The sequence below is a fragment of the Protopterus annectens genome, chromosome 5.part0 (genome assembly GCF_019279795.1).
Source record: "Protopterus annectens isolate FY-2018-M chromosome 5.part0, PAN1.0, whole genome shotgun sequence".
NCBI classification, from domain to species: domain Eukaryota; kingdom Metazoa; phylum Chordata; order Ceratodontiformes; family Protopteridae; genus Protopterus; species Protopterus annectens.
Genome location: NC_056735.1, coordinates 1454601800 through 1454622031, shown reverse-complemented (window position 1 = coordinate 1454622031; position 20232 = coordinate 1454601800). Strand labels below are relative to the sequence as shown.

The window sequence follows — 20232 nt, the reverse complement described above, 5'->3', positions numbered from 1 at the left end:
GATTGTCATTGTACCTTCAATACAGTGTGTGTATCTGGTTGCTATACAAGGGACTGCCATCATGCTGCTGAGTAGTGCAGCAGAAAATCACTAGAAGGATGTGTGGATAGAAGGGAAGAGGTAAGACAGCAGATTATAGGAGCTGCAGCTTTTCCCAAGATAGATATGATAAGATAAATGGGCATGATATTTGGTTAAGAATTATGCCATAATGATGTAAGAATTATGTCATAATGATAAGAAGGGTCACCTTGAGCCTAAAGGATGAGGGGTAAAGGGGACTCAGGGAACTGATGAGAGGAAGTTAACACTCCCTTGCTCTGAAAAAGCCCTTCTTCCAAGAGGACTGTGGACACTTGAATGCAGTACTCGAATGCGTGATGGAGAGGCAATGCATGGAGACATTTCAGAGGGCACGAGTCAAGTGGAGTAGGAATGAAGGGATGCAGGACTGGCTGAAGGAAATAAAAGTACTTGAAGAGCAGACTGGCTAGGCTAATTCTGTCCTCTGCTACAAAGAAAATGTAATTTAATGTTTCAAAGCATATATAATCACTGTATGGGGAAAGTGCTGAAAGAGCAGTTAATTTATCTTCTTGCAAGAATAGCAAGCTGGACTTTTCACTACATGTCCCATGTCTCTGCCTGAGGTTTAAATGCTATGATATTTCACCTGCCTAGAATTCAGGCTGAGCCATTCAGTTCAGCAGTATATATATGAATGGGATTTCCAAAGGATCACCAGTGGCACTCTCACTGATACAAAAGCTCCATAACCCAAGTGAGATAATGGACCAGCCCTGAATTCTGGGAGCTATAAAAATCAATGTCTGCTTGGATTTCAGTATCATGTACCATGGGGAGGTAGTGCTTTAGAGACAGTCCTAGCCTTACCTTGCTGGCCAGTTTTATGGACACACAAACATACCTAGAACTATGAGGAGGCATGCATTTCAAGGGACCATTCTTCAAATGCAAGCCAGGATGGCAGAGATGTTCTGTCAATACCCTGGTATACATGATTACTAGAAAATGTCTGTAAAGCCTACAGTCAACACCTGTCACAGTCCTTTCTGATGTCACCACAATACCAGTGTCTTACAAATGCATTGTCCCTATGTTTATTTTGCCAGAATGGGCAGTTGGATACCCCACTATCTCTGTAATCAGTTTATACTCTGATCACTATCTCTGAACCTCTGTTATACTGTGATTATCCTCTAAGCCCTACTTCTCCACATCAGGGTTGTTCCTGACATCTGCTACACTCTTCTGTACATATGATTCTGTCATCCAGTAAAGTAGAAGCATGTGAGTCACCCATTGTGTTTGCCAGTGCTGTAGTGCAGTTGATCCCCCTCCCCCATTCCTATATGCCAGTGACTTTTGTGTTAGCAAGTGTCCAATCAGTGACCGATCATAAAACTCTATGGAAGAAACACCATAATCCCAATGAACTGCTGAGACAAACGGCAAGTTGAGAGGTAATCTGTTATTACTAGTGCTGTTTATCTGATGTAATTACATTCACATTGCACTAAACCCTTGCCATTTATGGTTGTGTTTTATCTGATTACTATCTCATACTTTAATCCCTGTTTGTTGTGTTAGGTCTTCTTTAGTCCCTTTGTATAATGTGCTAATGTAATCCAGGGACTGACTTCACACATACTCTGATAGTGACACATATTGTGATATTACCAAGATACAGATTCACACCCTAAAATGCCAGAGAGCTACCAGAGGAAAAGGAGAATTATTCATACCATGTCCAACTTAAGTCCTATCTTGTGTTCAATAAAGACTTGCCATGCCAGGTGAAAAGTCAGAAGACTACAGAAAGGTGGACACCAGGTGGATGCACATACACATATCCTAATCATACCTCTCAACCTCTTAGTGTGAGAAATCTGGACAAAGCCCAACAAAATGGAGGGGACAAAGACCCAAAATAGGGACATATTTTAAATACTGTTCTTATAAACTTAGAAAGTTAGTAGAGTAACAGGGTTTGTTTAAGCACATAATTTCTGAAGGATTTGAAGTCTGAAACTCAAACGTATGTGATTATATTGTGACTTCAGTCCTCAGATCATCCCAATGATTTGCCAGAAAACCACAAATTTTATGAGTTACAGACCAAAAATATGAGCCAAAAATCTAGACATTCTCCGAAAATCTGGACAGTTGAGAGGTATGAATATTGCTGACAAAACAGTGTTATCTGCACACACAACACCTTGTCTCACCTTTCTCAAGTTCCGGTAAGCACAATCAGAAAACTTACTGCAGCAGTTTCCATCAACATTGTGACTTGTAATGCTTTCTCCAAGGTAAAGTGTGATTTCTGTAGTAAGTTAGTATATATATATTTTCTCACTATATTTGCCATGCACAAACACGACTTTTAGTATCTCACAGTCCCTTTTGAAACTGGCAATAGTTCAACAGCCTGAATAGCTCATCTTCTGATATTGTTTATAAAATCTAAAAGTTTCATCTCTAATTAATGTCTTTAGATAAAACAGACTTTGTAATACCTATATGTTAACCCCTCAAAAAATTGCACAAGAAAGGTATTCCAGGCACCATTGTGTATAAGTTAACGTGATGGCCTTCTTTGCACCGCCTGCATTGTTGCATTTTTAACACATTCTCACATTGTATGTTGAAAAGGCTTCCATATTAGCATTAAAGGAACCCACATGGCAAACGCAGTCTGCATTTTTATGACTCAGTGATGTGCCACGCCTCATACCATTTTTTTGCCAACAAGTTTATTTGAATCTAAAAATATATAGTACACCTCATAATTATGTATACAATATCAGTAATCTATGGTCACCAGCATCACTTTCAACTGCAGATTTATTGTAGTGCTTTATCTAAAAGTCTTCACAACAATAATTACCACTTTGTTCAATCAACCTATTTCTGAACCATGTACTTCAGTTATTTCATGTTGTTTTAGTATGATAAATTTTTTCGAAGTTGATTTACATTGTTTATATAAAGCAAGGGCTAATGCATATTTGTAAGCTGATCTTTGTAGTGAGAGAGTATTTTTTTAAACGTAGTCTTGATTCAGTTGACATACAATTTCTTCATTTAAAGATAAGTATGGCCCACTGGAACTCATACATATGCAAATCACCATAAACAGAGTATTTTACAACATCTTTGTAACCTATAGTTCCCCCTTCATATCCCAAGAAACCCATACTACCAATCTCAATGTACTACAGTCCCTCAAAGTTCAACCCAATGCGATCTACTTGGGGAATCTCAACTACCCCTATATAGACTGGGAATCTTACACCACTTCTAATGCACACGCCCAGTGATTCGTAACTTATTTAATACCAACATCCTGGAACAGTTGGTCCATTCTCCTATCAGGGTACAAACATCGTTGACCTTGTACTCACAAATATGGGGGCAAATGTTCCTCACCCAATGTAATATCTTCCCTTGTCAGATCTGACCGTGAGCCAGTATTACTTGAAATAAAAATTAAATCTGGGGATTCAGCAAAACCAAACACCTTACCTTTAGGAGCTATTCTTAGACTAATGTCTGTGTACTAAGCAACACTGTGGCTAAATTCCAAGCAACCTCAAATGCAGTAAACACCATAGCATACACTGAGCTATTTAGAAAATCTCTATACAGCCATATTGATAGCTATATAGAGCGAGCTGTACCCATTCATATTAAGAACAAGACAAACTCAAAAGACAAGCCACCTTGGTGGAATCACAATATCAATTGGTTATACAATAAAAGAAAAAAATATCTTGGCCAAGTGTAGTAGGAACAAAGCCATACATATTAAAAGCCTCCTGACCATTCTAAACACGCAGCTAAGATGGTTAATTTATACTTTAAAGGCTAAATTTGAAGACAAAATAACTTCTCAGGCAAAGGACAACCAGAAAGCTTTCTACAGCTATGTCAGTAACCTCAGGGGAAATATACAACAATCTGCAGAACATCTTGTAAATGGCATCACCCACACTGAATCGGAGACCATTGCTAAACTTTTGGCTGACAGGTTCAGCGCAAGCTAACCCCCCCCCCCCACTCCCCTCCTGATAATGCAAAGGAAATACCACATAACACAATCCCCCCAATCATTACCAAGGAGCAGGTCATCAATGCCCATTCAAAGGCCAAAAACATTGCATCGATGGGCCCCAATAACATCCTGGGATGTTTAGTAAATAATATGAAGCATGGCTTCTGTAGTTCACTTGAAACACTTTTCAGCTGGAGCCTTTAGTCATGTTTTGTGCCCAAAGAATGGAAGATGGCTGTAGTCATTTCCTGCACAAAGAAGGTCTAACCACTGATCTAGGAAACTACAAGCCCATAAGTCTTATCATCCTCATATGTAAGGCCATGGAAAGAATTATGTATTCATTTATTTACTGGCATTTGTTTGACCAGGAAAGTCCACTGGGTCAGAAACCATTTTCCGTGGAGGCCTGGGGAGAAAAGTTCCAGTTACAGATACAAAAATATTAATACAGAAGTAATATTCAAATAGTATAGACAAAGTGCAAAGGTTTAGTACAAATTACATTAAGAATTAGCTATAATAACATGCAATAAATTGACACAAAAAAATCATTCAGACAGTAGATACTTCAAGGTAGATATTTCTTTAAACTAAATTAGGCAGTTTTAGAGGTAGACCTAGGACTAGATAGTGAGATAAAGTAAAATTAGAGATTGTAAGCTGATATAGAGGGAGTTCTTATAAGTCTTGTGAGAAGTTAACAAGATATAACTTGAAGGAAGGAAGGAAAAAGTGGATGATTAACTTTGTTTATGGTGGCTTAGACATGTAGTCACAGGAATAGATATGATTATTGAGGTAGTGGCATTTTAGTGCAGATTTAAAGTTTTTTATAGAGTCTAGTTGAGTGATAGAGGAAGGCAGAACATTCCATAATTTGGCAATGGTATAGAAGTAAAGGCTTTGTCCAGCTCGTTTGTTGGGTTTGGATATACTTAAGAGCTGTTTATTAGTAGACCGAGGATTCCAGGTTAGGGTGTATGTTTGTAGAATAGTCTGAAGTGCAGGGCAGTTGTCTGGGTTATAGATCAGTTTGTGGGTGAGAGTTACTTGGGTGTAATTTAGGTAATGGGGGAATTCAAACTAGTTAAATTCTTTAATGGCCAGGCAGTGCTGTGTGTGATTTGGCATATTAGAGGCAAACTTAGCTATTTTATAGTTTATTTATGAGTGATGTTGGTGGTTAGTGAAGACAGGATTTCTATAGAGGAGGGAAGGGAGTAGCAGTAGTTTTAACTTGGTGGGCTTACCCAAACAAATAAAAAAAAGAGAGCTTGTCATTGGTCGCAATGCCTAGTAGTTTTATTGTCTTACTAATTCAATTTCAGTATTGTTTTGTGAATATCTTAAACTCGTGAGTTGGTGTTTTTGTTGTGAATAGTAAATGCTTAGATTTTTGGGGATTCAGTAGTAGTTGCACATTGTTTAGCCAAGCTTTGATAGATGTAAAGGCCTTTTGTTTTATCTTTGGGAGGTCTGAGAAGTTGCTAGAAGAGGAGGTGATAGTAGAATCATCAGCATATTGGGCAGGTGTACTTTGTTGGGATGCATTATGGGGATTATTAATGAAAATATTAAAAAGAAGAGACCCAAGAATAGACCCTTGGGGGATTCCCATGTTATTGACCAGATATTTGGATTGCTTATTTTGCCATCTGACACATTGTTTTCTGTTGTAGAGAGCATTGTAGTGTTTCAGGTTATTGCAGTAGTTTAGGGTGTGATACTGTGCCAAAAGCCCTATATAGGTCTAATAAGACAGCATCAAGAGCCTTGTTCACAGTATTGGTAAAGGAGAGTAAGACTGTAGTGGTGCTGTGAGCCATGTTGGGTGGGTGCAGGGAGGTTATTTGTCAGAGCGATGCTTTAGCAATTGAGAGTGTATACACTTTTCTATGATTTTTGATAGAGGTGTGAGTATAGAGATGGGCCAGCAGTTATAAAGATCATTGGTGTTACCACCTTTGTGTAAAGGAGTTATAATGGATTTTTTAAAGAGTTGCGGGACCTATGATTCTGAGATGGATCAGTTAATAAGAATGCTGACAGGATATGCTGTAGCATCAGCTGTAAGTTTTAGATATTCTGATGGAAGGCTATTGACAGAGGTGTCTCTCCCATGGGCCAGCCTCATCCAAGCATTAAGACAATTTCAAAAGAAGTTTCTTTATCTATAAACATTGGTTTGCATAATATGCTTCCCCAGTAAGAGTCATTAAGTCGTTTTTGTCCTTCCAAAAGATTATGGTGCTATGAATCTTCACTGAAATTACATAGAGCACTCATACTATCAGCTTCCATATTTACAAGCAGAAGGCTTCTCTTTGTTTAGTGAACCACTCTGTTTTATTATTCTTGTTTTTAAATGTCAAAGTTTTGCTGTATTTCACAGTTTGTACCCAAGTATGTTAGCTCTGATGAAAATGTTAGCTATATATCACTTTCACTATGAATGGATGAAGTTCAATCTGCTGAGGACTACAATCCCTGAACTACATTCCCCTCCCCCAAAAAAGCCCCCCCCCCACCAAACTTAGATATACCAACTCCATGTTCACCCCAAGAAGGAGTAAATTACCCTAAAAAAGGGAATTTCTACTGACACAGCTTGCCAATAATTATTTCCTATGGAGGAACTTCAGTCCTCACTGGGTTGCATTTTGGACAAATGATGCTTGAAAATTCAAACGTCATCCACCTGTAAGTTACCCCTATATATCATCATTTGAATAAGGCCACAACCGACAAGGAAAAAAAGTTGCAAGATGATTACTGCTACTGAAATACTACAGAAAGGTGCTCAAATCCAGGTATATTTGCAGACATTATAGTTAGAGCTTACACGGTAATGCCTGCATATGCAAAAGTTGTTATGCGGCTTTCCTGTGGGAATAGTTATCCATGGCCAGATGTACTCAATACCCTTATGCATGTCAAATAATAAACAACAAAGAGTCTCTGAGTAGACCAGTTTCTTGATTTTAACAGTTTTCGACTGACTCTTAATTTGTATTATACAGATTGACTTGAAATGCTTTTTGCATTTTCCTGAGCCATAAAATAAAGTTAGTGGTTGTATAGTGTATACCATTTCTTGTTAATCAGTCTACCCACAATATACCTTTTATATAAATCAGACCACACACAGCGTAAAGTTTATATGAATCAGCCTACCTACAACATAAACCTCTTTCTTTCCTATTGTTTTCTAGGGGCATCCAGGAGCCGCTGGACCAAGAGGAAAACCAGGGCTTGATGGCTGCAATGGAACAAAAGGAGATACTGGCTTAATGGGAATTCCAGGCATTATGGGCTTGCCTGGCTTATCAGTAAGTAAAAAAATATATATTGTTAAAAACTCAGAAACTACAATAACAGTAATTTGTTTCTTTACTTTGCATACAAAGTCTTTGCACAGCTTTCATTTACATTGAAGCATTCAGTGTACACCAAAGTCACTAATGGCCAACATGTCTGCCTCATGTTTGTGCTGTGTAAGTGATCTTCATTCATCAGTAATTCTGAATATTACAGCTGCAGCAAGACCAGAATCAAATGTTCTCAAACTCTTCTTTTGCCTGTTTGTTCTTCTTACCCTGCAGGCAACATTTCTCAGTGGAAGTTTTGGGTACCATTGTATATGTTATTGTTGGAACAGGATACAGGCACTGGAAATATGACTTCTGGGTTAGCACAGGTCCCTGTAACAACGTTCATACTAATCATAAAATGTATGAGTCAGGATGTATGCTGCCCCTGCCTTTTCATGTACAGTAATGCGGTACGGAGGTGCAATACATTGGTGACACATTTGGCATTCATACCTTGATAATGGCTAGTGGTGTGTATCATAGGCTTCTGTCATTTCTCTAAGGAAAAGCTTGAATGGCTTTGCACTGTTCACTGTTCTACACAAAACTCAGCTGCATGGTTTATACTTTTGACACTTTTCACAAGTACATGACTGAATACCCATTTGTCTCATATTTGGTGTCCATTTACTTTGCATGAATGGGCCAGAGTTATATAACTAACTCCATTGGTTACACGCATCTCAGTGTGATGGCTTCTTTAGTTCAAACTTGTTAGGTATGGAACTGTTCTTAATTTATATAATATGGATTTGCCTGTCTCATCTGACCATTTAATCGGATATTAAACATTTTTATGACATATTTAATGTGGCAAAAATGCATGAAGGAACAATTAAATAAAATAAAAGTTTTTGCATAGAGACTCAGTTTATAACATGAAATTCCACTCTGGCTGTCCTGACGATACTGTGAAATCACAGGAAGAGGCAGTGCAATGATTATGGAAGTGAAAGAGAAATAGTCCTAAATTACTTTTGTCTTTCCTAAATAGCCACATCTATTTCATCTTGATGAGTATGTGTATACTTCTGTCTTTCTAGTAAACAACAAAAGCCTTTGATCATTTTAGAGGGATAATAAAAAATCTGAGCTTGTTTCAATGTACATACTGTTAAGAGATGATTTAGGCCAGATGCTAGCCCACAAAATATTTACCCATCTCTCTTTTGTTTATGTACCAAGAGTTTCCATGCCTGGAATTTTGGAATGTTTGTTAATGACAACTAAAACACCTCGCTTCTAAATCAAAACCACATGAAAAATTCAGACCCCCCCCCACATATTCCTTACTCAGTGTTTTACTTTAGAGTAATTTTAAGTCCTGAAGTTCAGCAGAGTGATGATTTTACTACAGAATAAGGACAAATTTATTTTATTTCCTTTTTCCTACTGATCTTCACTCTATGGATAATGAAACTGACAGTCAGGGTGTGTTGGACTGCTGCTTTCTTTCTACCGTAGATGTCCAGTCCTGGAATTTGAATATATCCAGAGTTTTTAAACAAGAGGTACTTGGTAAACATTTGATGTGAAGTTGTTCAGTCTTGCCGTACATTCTTACACATGGGTTCAGAGCAGATCCATTGGCTCCGAGTTGGCCGCTTTTACAAGCTCAAGGTTTTAGAGTAGCTCAAGGCCAAGACCCTATCCCATGATGCTCTCTGTCTCACCTCAGATCTAGTTTGCCGCTGAAACAGATCGGAGGTTGAGAGAGAGCTCGGGCCAGTATTCTTCTTAATTCAAAATTTTGGATAGTTTTTTCCACTTTTCCTGTAAATATACTGTGTGTTTTTTGTCTAGTTAGCCTTAGTGTGTGTTTAGTCTCTATCCCTTTTTGTTTCCAACAAATTTTTCATCTGTATATAGAGCGGCTGCTCTTAGGCCTTTTGGCTGAATTTTGTTCTTTAATTCCGTTGATACAGAAAGTTCAGAAAGTAGAACATACCTTTCCTTAGAGTTTAAATAATTATCTATAGAATTACAGCTTTAGTATTTTTGCTGTCTGTGTGTGTTATTAGCTAGTTTAATAGTAGTTTGGGCTAGTTTTTTTCTGACTGCTTGCCCTTAGATATATATATATATATATATATATATATATATATATATATATATATATATATATTTGTGTGTTTCTGGTTTATTACTCTTGTTTGTTGGATAATGGCTGATCAAAAGGAGAAATAAAAATCTGAATTTAAGAAATGCCCTAAGTTTGAGCAGAAAATGTCCATAACTGACGTGCATGTTAGTTGCGTATACTGTTTGGGGGCAGTGCATCTGCAGGAGGATTGTTCCATCTGCCACTCCTTTAGAAGCAGGGTGTTACTGGAGCATAGGAGGAAACTAGTAGACAGGGGACTGCTGAAACCAGATTTCCAGGAATCATTGGACAAGGCTGACCAGACTTCTAAGTCTTCAAAAGGTTCAAAGTCATCAAGAGCATCGTCGGAGCCGAAGTCGTTGGCTCCAAGCCTTTCTGAGAAGGTGCAATCACCAGTTCTGCAGTCTTCGGAGCCGAGCACCGAGCTTGTGTTTTGGAGCCGGTGCCCGGTGTTGGAGCCAGTTCCCAAAACCTTGAGGTAACCCATCTTGCAGTCGGTGGCTTCCTCGATACCTACTCGTTCTTTGAGAACCCTCTCTGATGTGGATGTGGACTGAGTGGTGCAGAGGCTTTTCGAGAATCCGGCACTGGCCAAATTATTATCAGCTTCGACCCAACCGGTTTTGGAGCTGAAGACTATTTTACCTGCTGTGTCTACTCCTCCTTAAAATTGAGCCGGGCCTTCAGACCCAGGGAGGTGGAGCTGATGATTGTAGAACCCTTGGAGCCGAGGCCTGTTCCAGTGCCATCGGCTCCGTCAACTCAGACTTCAGTACTCTTCGAGGAGTCTGGGAGCCGACACTCTCTGGTCGGCTCCGGGGGACAGAATCGAACTAATGGGTCAGTTCTGACACTTCCACTTGGAGCTTCAGCACGGATGAGCTCGGCTCCTTCCTCTGGGTTGGAGCACACTGTGTCGGCACCGGGGAGGGTGCTGTCTTCCTCGGAACCAGCTGCTTCTTCGCATCGGAGCCTTCAATGCTATAAGGAGAGTTATGTCTTCCAAGACTCCTACATCATCAGGACCTTCCTCCTCCTCCCTTAAAGTGCCACTTTCTGCCTCTACATCGCAGGTCCCTGTAAAGTGTCGAGACCCAGAGCCTCAGATAGCCCCGTTGGTGACCCCTGTTCTACTGAGACCTCACTGGAAGCTCCCACCGATGAAGTCCCCAGGAAGAAGCTGTGCAAGAGGAGGCATTTAGACTCCCCACAGGAGTCTATTATATCAGACACTGATTTAGAGGAGTCAGAATGGTCCCCATGGTCCCCCTCGGAGGATATCTCCTTTGCTGATATCCTTGAAGTCCTAAAGCAGAGGGGTGACTGGCAGTCTCTTAGCCCTACTGATGATGAGTCAGTGCTTCTGAAGGCCTTTGGGTCTCAACCTTCCACCTCCTGGGTGACTCCACCCTTCGATGAACTCATGGAGTTGGTTGCTTGAATGGCGTGGGAGTCTCCTGATAATGTGAAACCTGTTCCACGGAGGCCCAACAAATTTATTACTTCACCACAAGACAAAATGTTCCTCACCAAGGGAGTGCAGGTTGATGCCATGGTGGTGGCAGCGGCCACCAAGAAAGAACTGTCTGAAACCTCTTCTACTGTTCATCCTCCTAATAGAGATTCTAGGATGATGGACAGGTATGGGAAACGCATCTTTAGTTCAGTGACTTTTGCCATGCGACCACTCAACTATTTGACTCATTTTACCCGTCTTCAAAGAGATCTCCTAAAAGAGCTTGGAGATACTCTGCAGGGTAGTACAGCTGAAGGTGTCTCTGATAAGGTGACAGCCCAGCTTAATACCCTTAACTCCATAGTAAATTCATCCATGTGGCTCATTTCTTATGCAGCCGATGGTTCGAGTCGGGCAACGGGTTCAGCAATAGCTCTGTGGAGACATTCCTGGATGCGCTTATGCTCCTTTGCAGAAGCCTTCAAGTCTTCCTTTGTTAATACCCCATTCGATGGCTAATCCTTTTTCGGGCCTAAAGTCAAGGAGACCCTCACTAGGCATGAGCAAGATGGAAAGACTCTGTCTGCCATAGGAGTCTGTTTTTCCACCCCTACTTGACTGTACCCCAAAGGGCAAAAGGTGGCTCCGGAAGTCCCAAGGAGCTTTTCAGAACACATATATTGAACCCCTCTCCAGGGGCAGAGGATGGGGTAATAATGGAAAGTGCCATCCAGGTGGCAGAGGGGTCCGCAAAACCAGGGTGACAGGGATCAGTTCTTTGGCAAGCCCTATCAGTGCTCCTGAAAGGAGGCCCAACTGTTCTACTCTGAAGGCAGTCGGGGGTTGCTTGGCTTTGTATCCAGATGCCTGGCTATAAATTACAAATGATTCTTGGGTACAAAGCATTGTTACCAGAGGTTACATCATCCAGTTTTCAGAAGCCCCACTTGTAAGAAAGAAAATCCCAGACATTCCACCCAGTCTCAGGGATCAAGCAGTCATAGAAATCCAAAGGCTGCTGGAAAAGAGATTCATCCAGCCAGTCCCAGCAGAACAAATAGGATCTGCAACCTACTCCAGATTCTTTTTAGTTCCAAAGAAAACAGGGGACTGGAGGCCCATCTTAGACCTCAGCAGACTCAACAACTTTGTAAAGAAAGAGAAGTTCCAAATGGTCACGCTTCAATCAATTCTTCCATTCCTAGCAACAGGTGATTGAATGTGCTCTATAGATCTCAAGGATGCATACTATCATGTAAAAATGGCCAGACCATCCAGAGATCACTTGCATTTCCGGCTGGAAGCTAGTCACTACCCGTTTTGAGCACTGCCCTTTGGTCTCACAACAGCCCCCAGAGTGTTTATCAAATGCATGGCAGTGGTTACGGCTCACCTGAGGTGTCTAGGATTCCGAGTGTTTCTGTACCTGGATGACTGGCTCCTCACTGCCACCTCCAGGCATCAACTAATTCAATCCAAGGATCACACTCTCAATTGGTGTTCTCAGTTAGGAATACCTATACATTTTTACCAGTCTGCGTTGTCATCATCACAGCGTATCTCCTTTATTGGTGCAGACTTAGACACCACCACCACCATCATGGTAAAATTTCCACTGGACAGGATAGTCACTCTTCGGCAGCAGGTATCGGACATTCTGAAGAGCAAAAAAAGTTCCAGCCTCTCAAGTGTTGAAACTACTAGGTACTATGGCAGCAACGATCATAGTAGTTCCTCTGGGGCATATGCACATGAGAATACTCCAATGGTTACTCTTCACCCAGTGGTTTTACCAACAACTTCCGATTCATTCTTGATAATGATTACAGATTCATGCAGAAAGGATCTTCATTGGTGGTTGATCAGCCACCATGTAACAGTAGGTCGCCCCTTTGTTCTTCCCCCATTTTGGGGTCAACAGATTTGGTTCCCCTTCCTTCAACTCTTCCAACTGGAGGCGCCTTGGATTCTGGAACCAGTTCCAGATGTGCTGATGCATTTGTCAGGGGCCCTTCATCCTTCTCTTCATGCCCTCAGATTGACAGCTTGGCTGCCCCAATTCCCAACTTAGCCAGGTCACACGATTTATCCTTGGAGGTACAGCATATTCTTGTATCTTCTCATAAAGCTTCCACCAGAAAGTTGTACACCAGCAAATGGAAGTGATTTGCCTTTTGGGCTTCCCAGAATAATATTGACCCTTACGTCGCCCCAATTGCTAGCATTTTGGAATTCCTAACTAAGCTCTTTAATGAAGGTGCTGCAGCTGCCACTATAAGAGTTCAATTGGCTGCAATTTCCAATTTTCAACTCGGATCTCAAGGTTCTAACCTAATGACTCACAGACTATGTAGGGCCTTCCTTAAGGGTACCGTACATCTTAGACCACCTGTTAGACAACCTTTTACTCCCTGGAATCTGAATTTTCTGTTGTCATGGATCATTCTTACCCCCTTTGAACCTGCTCCATCCTGTCATTTAAAATTTCTTTCTTGGAAAACCATCTTTTTGGTAGCCATTACCTCAGCACGTAGAGTGTCTGAACTTCAGGCCCTATCTATAAAACCCCCATACTTGGTGTTTCATCCTGACAGAGTGTCACTGAGGACTAACCCTTCCTTTCTTCCAAAGGTGTGTTCGGAGGCCAACCTGACTCAAACTATTGAACTCCCAACTTTCTTCAGTAGTCATTCTAACAAGTTGGAGTATATGTTGCATAAGCTTGATGCTCACAGGCGATTAAGATTCTGTTTGGACAGAACAAAAGAATTTTGAAAGTCAGAACAACTCTTTGTTTCTCATGCTGACACAAAGAAAGGGCTTCCAGTATCCAAAGTTACTCTTTCCAAATGGTTAACTGACTGCATAAAATTCATATATTCCTCAGTGAATCAACCATTAGAACATACTGTAAAAGTGCATTCTACTAGGGCTGTTTCCACTTCCTCAGCATATGCGGCTTGGCTGCCTGTGGACACTATATGTGCAGCTGCCACTTGGTCTAAGCTGCATACCTTCATCACGCATTACAAAGTAGATAGAGCCTCCAGGGACAGGGCTTCCTTTGGTTCCACTGTTCTCAGGAATATACTCCTGTGAGCCACCCAGGAATAGGGTGCTTGGGACGCTACCCATGTGCAAGAATGAATGGCGAGATTGAACAACTTCACATAAAGAATTTATGTACTTACCATAACGTCCCATGTGAGTTGTTAATCTTGCCTTCATTCTTACATTCCCACCCACCTTTCCCCTTCCAGGCTTATCGAAGACCGAGTACGACTTGTGGTCTGGTGGGTCTTGTTCTAGGATTTCTTACTCTGGCTGGAGTACCTCTTTGTATTATTATTATGTTTTACATGCTAGGATCAGCAAACTAGATCTGAGGTGAGGCATAGAGAATCATGGGATAGGGTCTTGGCCTGAAGCTACTCTAAAACCTTGAGCTTGTGAAAGCGGTTGACTCAGAGGCAATGGATCGGCTCCAAACCCATGTGTAAGAATGAAGGCGAAATGAACAACTCACATGGAATGTTATGGTAAGTACATAACTTCTTTATTTCTGCGCTATAAAGTCATGATGCATGGAATTCCTGTTGTCGACACATCACTAAATATAGCAGTAACATTATTTGCCTTCCACTTAAAATAGTTAATGTCATCAGCTGAACAATCTCTTTGCAGAAATTCTTAGCATTTTATACCCTCTTGTGACACCCATTTGCATTTAGCCTCACCAGAGGTAAGTAACTGGTTTTCCTTAATAGGTTGTAGTTTTCTTCTTGGCCATGATATCACACAATGTAAGGGTAGTTCATTGAGCAAAATATTGCATTGGCATGGAGCACTTTATATTGTTTTGCTTTATTTTGTTTCATATGAGCATCCTGTTATTCATAATTATATGTTTGTTTTCTTTATAAACTGGCTGGATGTGGCCAGCATTTTTATTTAAAGTTTATTGACTAGGGTTGACTGTAGCTATTTCAGACACTGTTGAAGTAAGTAGTTTATAAAATGAAAGACAGCAACATTAACAACCATTATATAGTCCGGGATAAGTATGCACGTCAGGCTTTGAAAAGAACAAATCAATTGTCAGATGATTTTAAATAGTGGTAGTTACAAGAATAACAAAATAAACATTATACACTTGTGGGTGTAGAGCCTGCAAAGTTGTATGACAGTTATTTGTCAGACAGCAGAGGATTGTATTGAGGTACAGAGGGATCAATTGTACCAGGGTTGAGAAATGATCAGATGATCATAGAGTGGTTGAAGCAATAATATTTTAAACAGTCTGTAAGGTACTGCATTAGTTATGCAAGTAATTGTTTAAACTCTGTGAGTGTTCTAAAGCACTAGGAAAAAACTCACTTGTTTTAGGACATGAGTGGTCAACGGTGTAGAATTTGTTTTGGAGTCGTCTCAGGTTGATTGCTTCATTAGATCAAGCTCTAACTTTTAACTGGAGAGGGTGGGCTTTTAGTTTTCTTGCCTAATTTAGCCGTTCTAGATAACCACCAATATCACCAGGAACTTCCACTTTCTTTAAATACCTAGGGCTACGGCTACAGAAAAATCTAAATTTCCAACTTTACATGAAAAAAAATCAAAAATGCATCACACCTTGCCCTGGGCCTAGAAACTACAAGAGAAGCCATAGGTAAAGGGATTCTTTTGGCACAGTTAGACTGTACCCTCCACTCACTAGCCACAGCCACAGAGAAATACCTGACTTCACTACAAACAACAGCTACTAGAATATGACACTTTATCACCCGAGCTTATTGAAGAAAAGGACTATGATTGGCAAGACAGCATTGGTGTTGGCTGCCTAGCCCCCCCATTTCTCTGTGTTGTTTATTTTGTTTTCTAATTTTTTTATTCTTGTCTCTCAACCTGAATTTAATGTGTGCTGTTGTACTGTTGTTTTGAGGATTATGTAAACAAAGATTTCAGAGACATTGACAACACATCAGTAATTTGATTACCTGAAGCAGTGGAAATTAAACTGATTATTGTATGGTGGCTGTGATTCGGGCATCAGTCATCCTATACTGACCTGCAGACTTGCAGTGGTTGTTGTCCACTCAAGCACCTTTGGTTATATATTAGACTGACTGGCTGGAGTTTAGCAGTGGCAGCCACCTTTCTTTGGTTTAATTGGCGTTCAAGACTCTCTATTCATGGCCATCGGGTTTATGTCTCTCTGGTTATGGCTACCCTATCCTAGAACTGCAGTTTGTATAACATTTTCATTAGTTCCTGATTTCAGGAATTCCTGCTGCTGTGTACCAAGGGGAAAGATTTTTCTTTCCAACAATTTTGAGTCTGCTTAAACCCTAGCTAATTTAGGGCAAAGAAGTTTTTTTATCTGTCCTTCACTGCAACCTGGCTCTTTTAGAGACTGTGAATTTCAATTTTAACTATAATAATTTAGTTTATGTCCAGTGAGGGCTTTAAGCTCCTTTTCTTGCCTGGGCACACTAAGGGCACAGTAGCTAGCTGGTGGGGTATGTAGGGCATTTAGAAAAAAACGCAATAACAATAAAGTACAGAATCCATTTTACATAGTAAAAACTCACCCATAGTTCATTGTAAAAGGTAAAGACCATTTCCCTATGAAAATGCAGTGAATGGCATATCTTATAGATCCTGGCAATGTTCACAACACAGAAATACTATTTTGTCCTGCTCAAAGATTATAGTTTGGGTGAAGTGTTGGTGTGATACAGTGCAACAAGTCCTGGGTGTAGCTATTAGTACAACAGTGGTGGGAAAATATATTGCAAAAAGACATGTGTACCTCAGTAGAAAGATAACAAAATATCATTAACCCAAATTCACAAACAGAAAGCTGGGCTTATTCTGCTGTGGTCTGCAATTTAAGAAAAATACTTTTAAACAAATACAATATATTTTGTCATCATTCACAGATAATATCAAATAGTTTAGATGTCTGTTAAAAGTTCTTTGACTTCGAAGCAAGAGTGGTCAGGTAACAGCTGCTGGATTACAAGTATATTTTAGACATCTCAGGAGGAATGTGGGTAGGCTTGCCACCCCTTCGTTTTTTTTCCGGACTATCAGGAAATCAAACTGATTCTCCGGTAGTCCGGAAAACACTGTACAAACTCCGGTATTCTGTTTCAAAAAGGAAACAGACTATCGGAGTTTGTAAATCGGCTGATTTACTATGCTTTTCTTACAGAAAAGCATAGCAAATCAGCCAAAAGCAGGCGGCGGGAGCAAAAAAAGAGGGCGTTCCCGTTGATCGGCTGATTTACTATGCTTTTCTTACAGAAAAGCATAGCAAATCAGCCAAAAGCAGGCGGCGGGAATGAAAAAAGAGGGCGTTCCCGTTGAGTGATGCTGTCGTGACATCACAAAATGGGCGGTATTGTTGGCAGGAGAGGGGGTGGGGCGGGCGGGGTTACTGGTGACGCGAGGGGCGTGGCGTGGCTCCGGTTTTAGCCGTGAACGAAGGTGGCAACCCTAAATGTGGGTAGGCTTGCCACCCCTTCGTTTTTTTTCCGGACTATCAGGAAATCAAACTGATTCTCCGGTAGTCCGGAAAACACTGTACAAACTCCGGTATTCTGTTTCAAAAAGGAAACAGACTATCGGAGTTTGTAAATCGGCTGATTTACTATGCTTTTCTTACAGAAAAGCATAGCAAATCAGCCAAAAGCAGGCGGCGGGAGCAAAAAAAGAGGGCGTTCCCGTTGATCGGCTGATTTACTATGCTTTTCTTACAGAAAAGCATAGCAAATCAGCCAAAAGCAGGCGGCGGGAACGAAAAAAGAGGGCGTTCCCGTTGAGTGATGCTGTCGTGACATCACAAAATGGGCGGTATTGTTGGCAGGAGAGGGGGTGGGGCGGGCGGGGTTACTGGTGACGCGAGGGGCGTGGCGTGGCTCCGGTTTTAGCCGTGAACGAAGGTGGCAACCCTAAATGTGGGAGAGGGTCTGTCAGCACTTAGGGTAAAAACTGAAAGCCTTAAAACATGCAGTTCAGCTAGTTTGTTTTGTTGTGCATTTAGAGCTACCGTTAAAGAGCTTAGAGCTGCTCTGAGCTCTGAAGATACAAATTGGAATAATTCTAGTAAAAAATGTAAAAATGTAAAATAGGTTTCACAAGCAAAGCAAGATGCCTGTGACTCACACTACTGTCATTCTATTTAAAAGGAAGGTAGAAAGAAAGATTTCCCTATGTCTAGCATGACTCGTGTAAAGGGTGATTGAAGTAGATTCTGGGAAAAAAAGATCACTTTGCAGAAGCAGGACCACTGAGATACAAAAAGCATAACTGCATAATGATTTTGATGCATTAAAATAGTCAGACTACAAAGACAGCATGAAATAGCTAAGATAAAGTGGCAACCATGATTTCTTTATTTATACATACTTTTAATGGCCTCTTTTCAGGACAGACCAGAGGTGGTATTTGTACTGACTAGGGAACATTTGGCCAAAGCATCAGGGAACTTCTGCTGTTTTTGAGTGGAAGAAGTGATGTGACAGACTATAGGGTGGTTACTAAGTGGTGGGTGTTAAGGGTGACCTTGACATTGGTGTGGCAGGAAATATTGATGTCTATGTGGTTATTTTGTACTTTGAAGAATATGTTAACAAAACATGAACCTGATGAATCTTGATCTGTATACTAGAGTTAGATGGTGGATTATTTGTTACTTCCTGAATGTTTGGATTGTAAAGCTATAGTACAGGATGTGATGTCATAGTATAAATCAGTCGTCTGATGCATGGTTTCATCAATCAAACATTGATACTTCAGATACATGTGTGGAAGTGACTCTGGAAGAAGCAAAGCCATCCTGTTCAAAGATGGTTCAGCAAAATGTATAGACTGTTTAAAACAATACTCGGTAAGGCTGATTTGCCTATACATTGATATGAGGTCTGGGATAACATTATGCTTCCATTAGATTTTGGCACTGCTGATCTTCAAGTGTTTATTCATGTTGGTAAAGAGTCATTTTGTGAATTAATGTTTGAAACTAATGCATTAGCAGAAAACATTTACATGATTATACTAAGAAAAAATTATGTTTAACATGGGTTGATTGTATTTTCAAGTGGCAAATTTAATTGCAAAAAAAGTTTACTGTTCCGTTTAGAAGAGCAGAGGTTATTGAAACTAGACTAAAATATTTCTCAGAATTATTGTCAGGAAATTATATCAAATATTTGCTTTCCTATTTACGTTACTAGCACAAGACTATATTTGATATAACCTGGTTTTCAGACATATTTGTAATAGAGACTGGGAAGTCTGGGGGACATTGACATTATAAGAATGAAAGGTAAAGTATATACATAGTGTGGTGCTAATATCAGGTTATAGGACATATGTTATGTATAATAATCAACCAAAATTATGTTGTTTGAGGGTCCTGTGATCAAATTTCCCTAAATGGCAGTGTGTGTCAATTGAAAGAAAGCATCACTCCTCCAGTGGGTTTGATTAAGATACAAGATGATGCAGAGACTATGGAATCAGATATAAAAACAATTCAAGAAGAAGATGTTAAAGTTTTAAATCATGAGCAACCAGGTAGCAAATTCTGTTCTTTAGATGAGGATGCTGCTAGGGATGACGGAGGTAGTAAAGAGATGAATGTTGGTCAGGATTGGGGTAAAGAATCAATTGAAAAATGGGTACATAAATGAAAGCTAAAACAAGGTGCAAGGAAACTTGTTAAAAAAGGGATAGTTTTTTCAGTTTTTACTCTAAATGCAAATGCCATCAAAAATGACTGCTAGAGGGCTACAGTGCTTCACTTTTGTAATACTTAGTAATGTCATAATTTATCTATTTGATGTTAGATTTTTGTCACATACAGAGATGTCACAAATCAACTTCATGTTGGGAGCAGATGTTATGTGGTAATAAGTATCCCTGACAGATTGCTTATCTGTGATTAGAATGTTTCTTTTGGTCTAGTTTGTTTAATTGTTACATATGCTCCAATGTCTTATAAAGATAGGGAGCAATTAGTGTTAGTGATATTTGTGACACCCCTGCACTGGCCTAATAATCAAGGAGCCTCAATCCTCACCACTAGCACCACTGAGAGGTGTGCACATTGGGGGGGGGGGGTGACAAGTACACACACAGTAAAGTACAATTTCCCTTAAGAGCACACAGAGATCACAGTCAATCTTGTGCTGGTTTCTCCCTCTTTCTCCAGATC

General features: G+C 40.2%; 1 protein-coding gene across 1 annotated transcript in view; it reads left to right on the top strand.

The window, feature by feature from the left end:
- COL4A2 (collagen type IV alpha 2 chain) overlaps nucleotides 1-20232 on the top strand; it is a 1470466-nt gene that overhangs the window by 702540 nt on the left and 747694 nt on the right. Inside the window, exon 7 of the mRNA XM_044071270.1 lies at nucleotides 7294-7410. Coding sequence (XP_043927205.1) covers nucleotides 7294-7410 — 117 coding nt within the window. The remainder of the gene's footprint in view (nucleotides 1-7293; nucleotides 7411-20232) is intronic.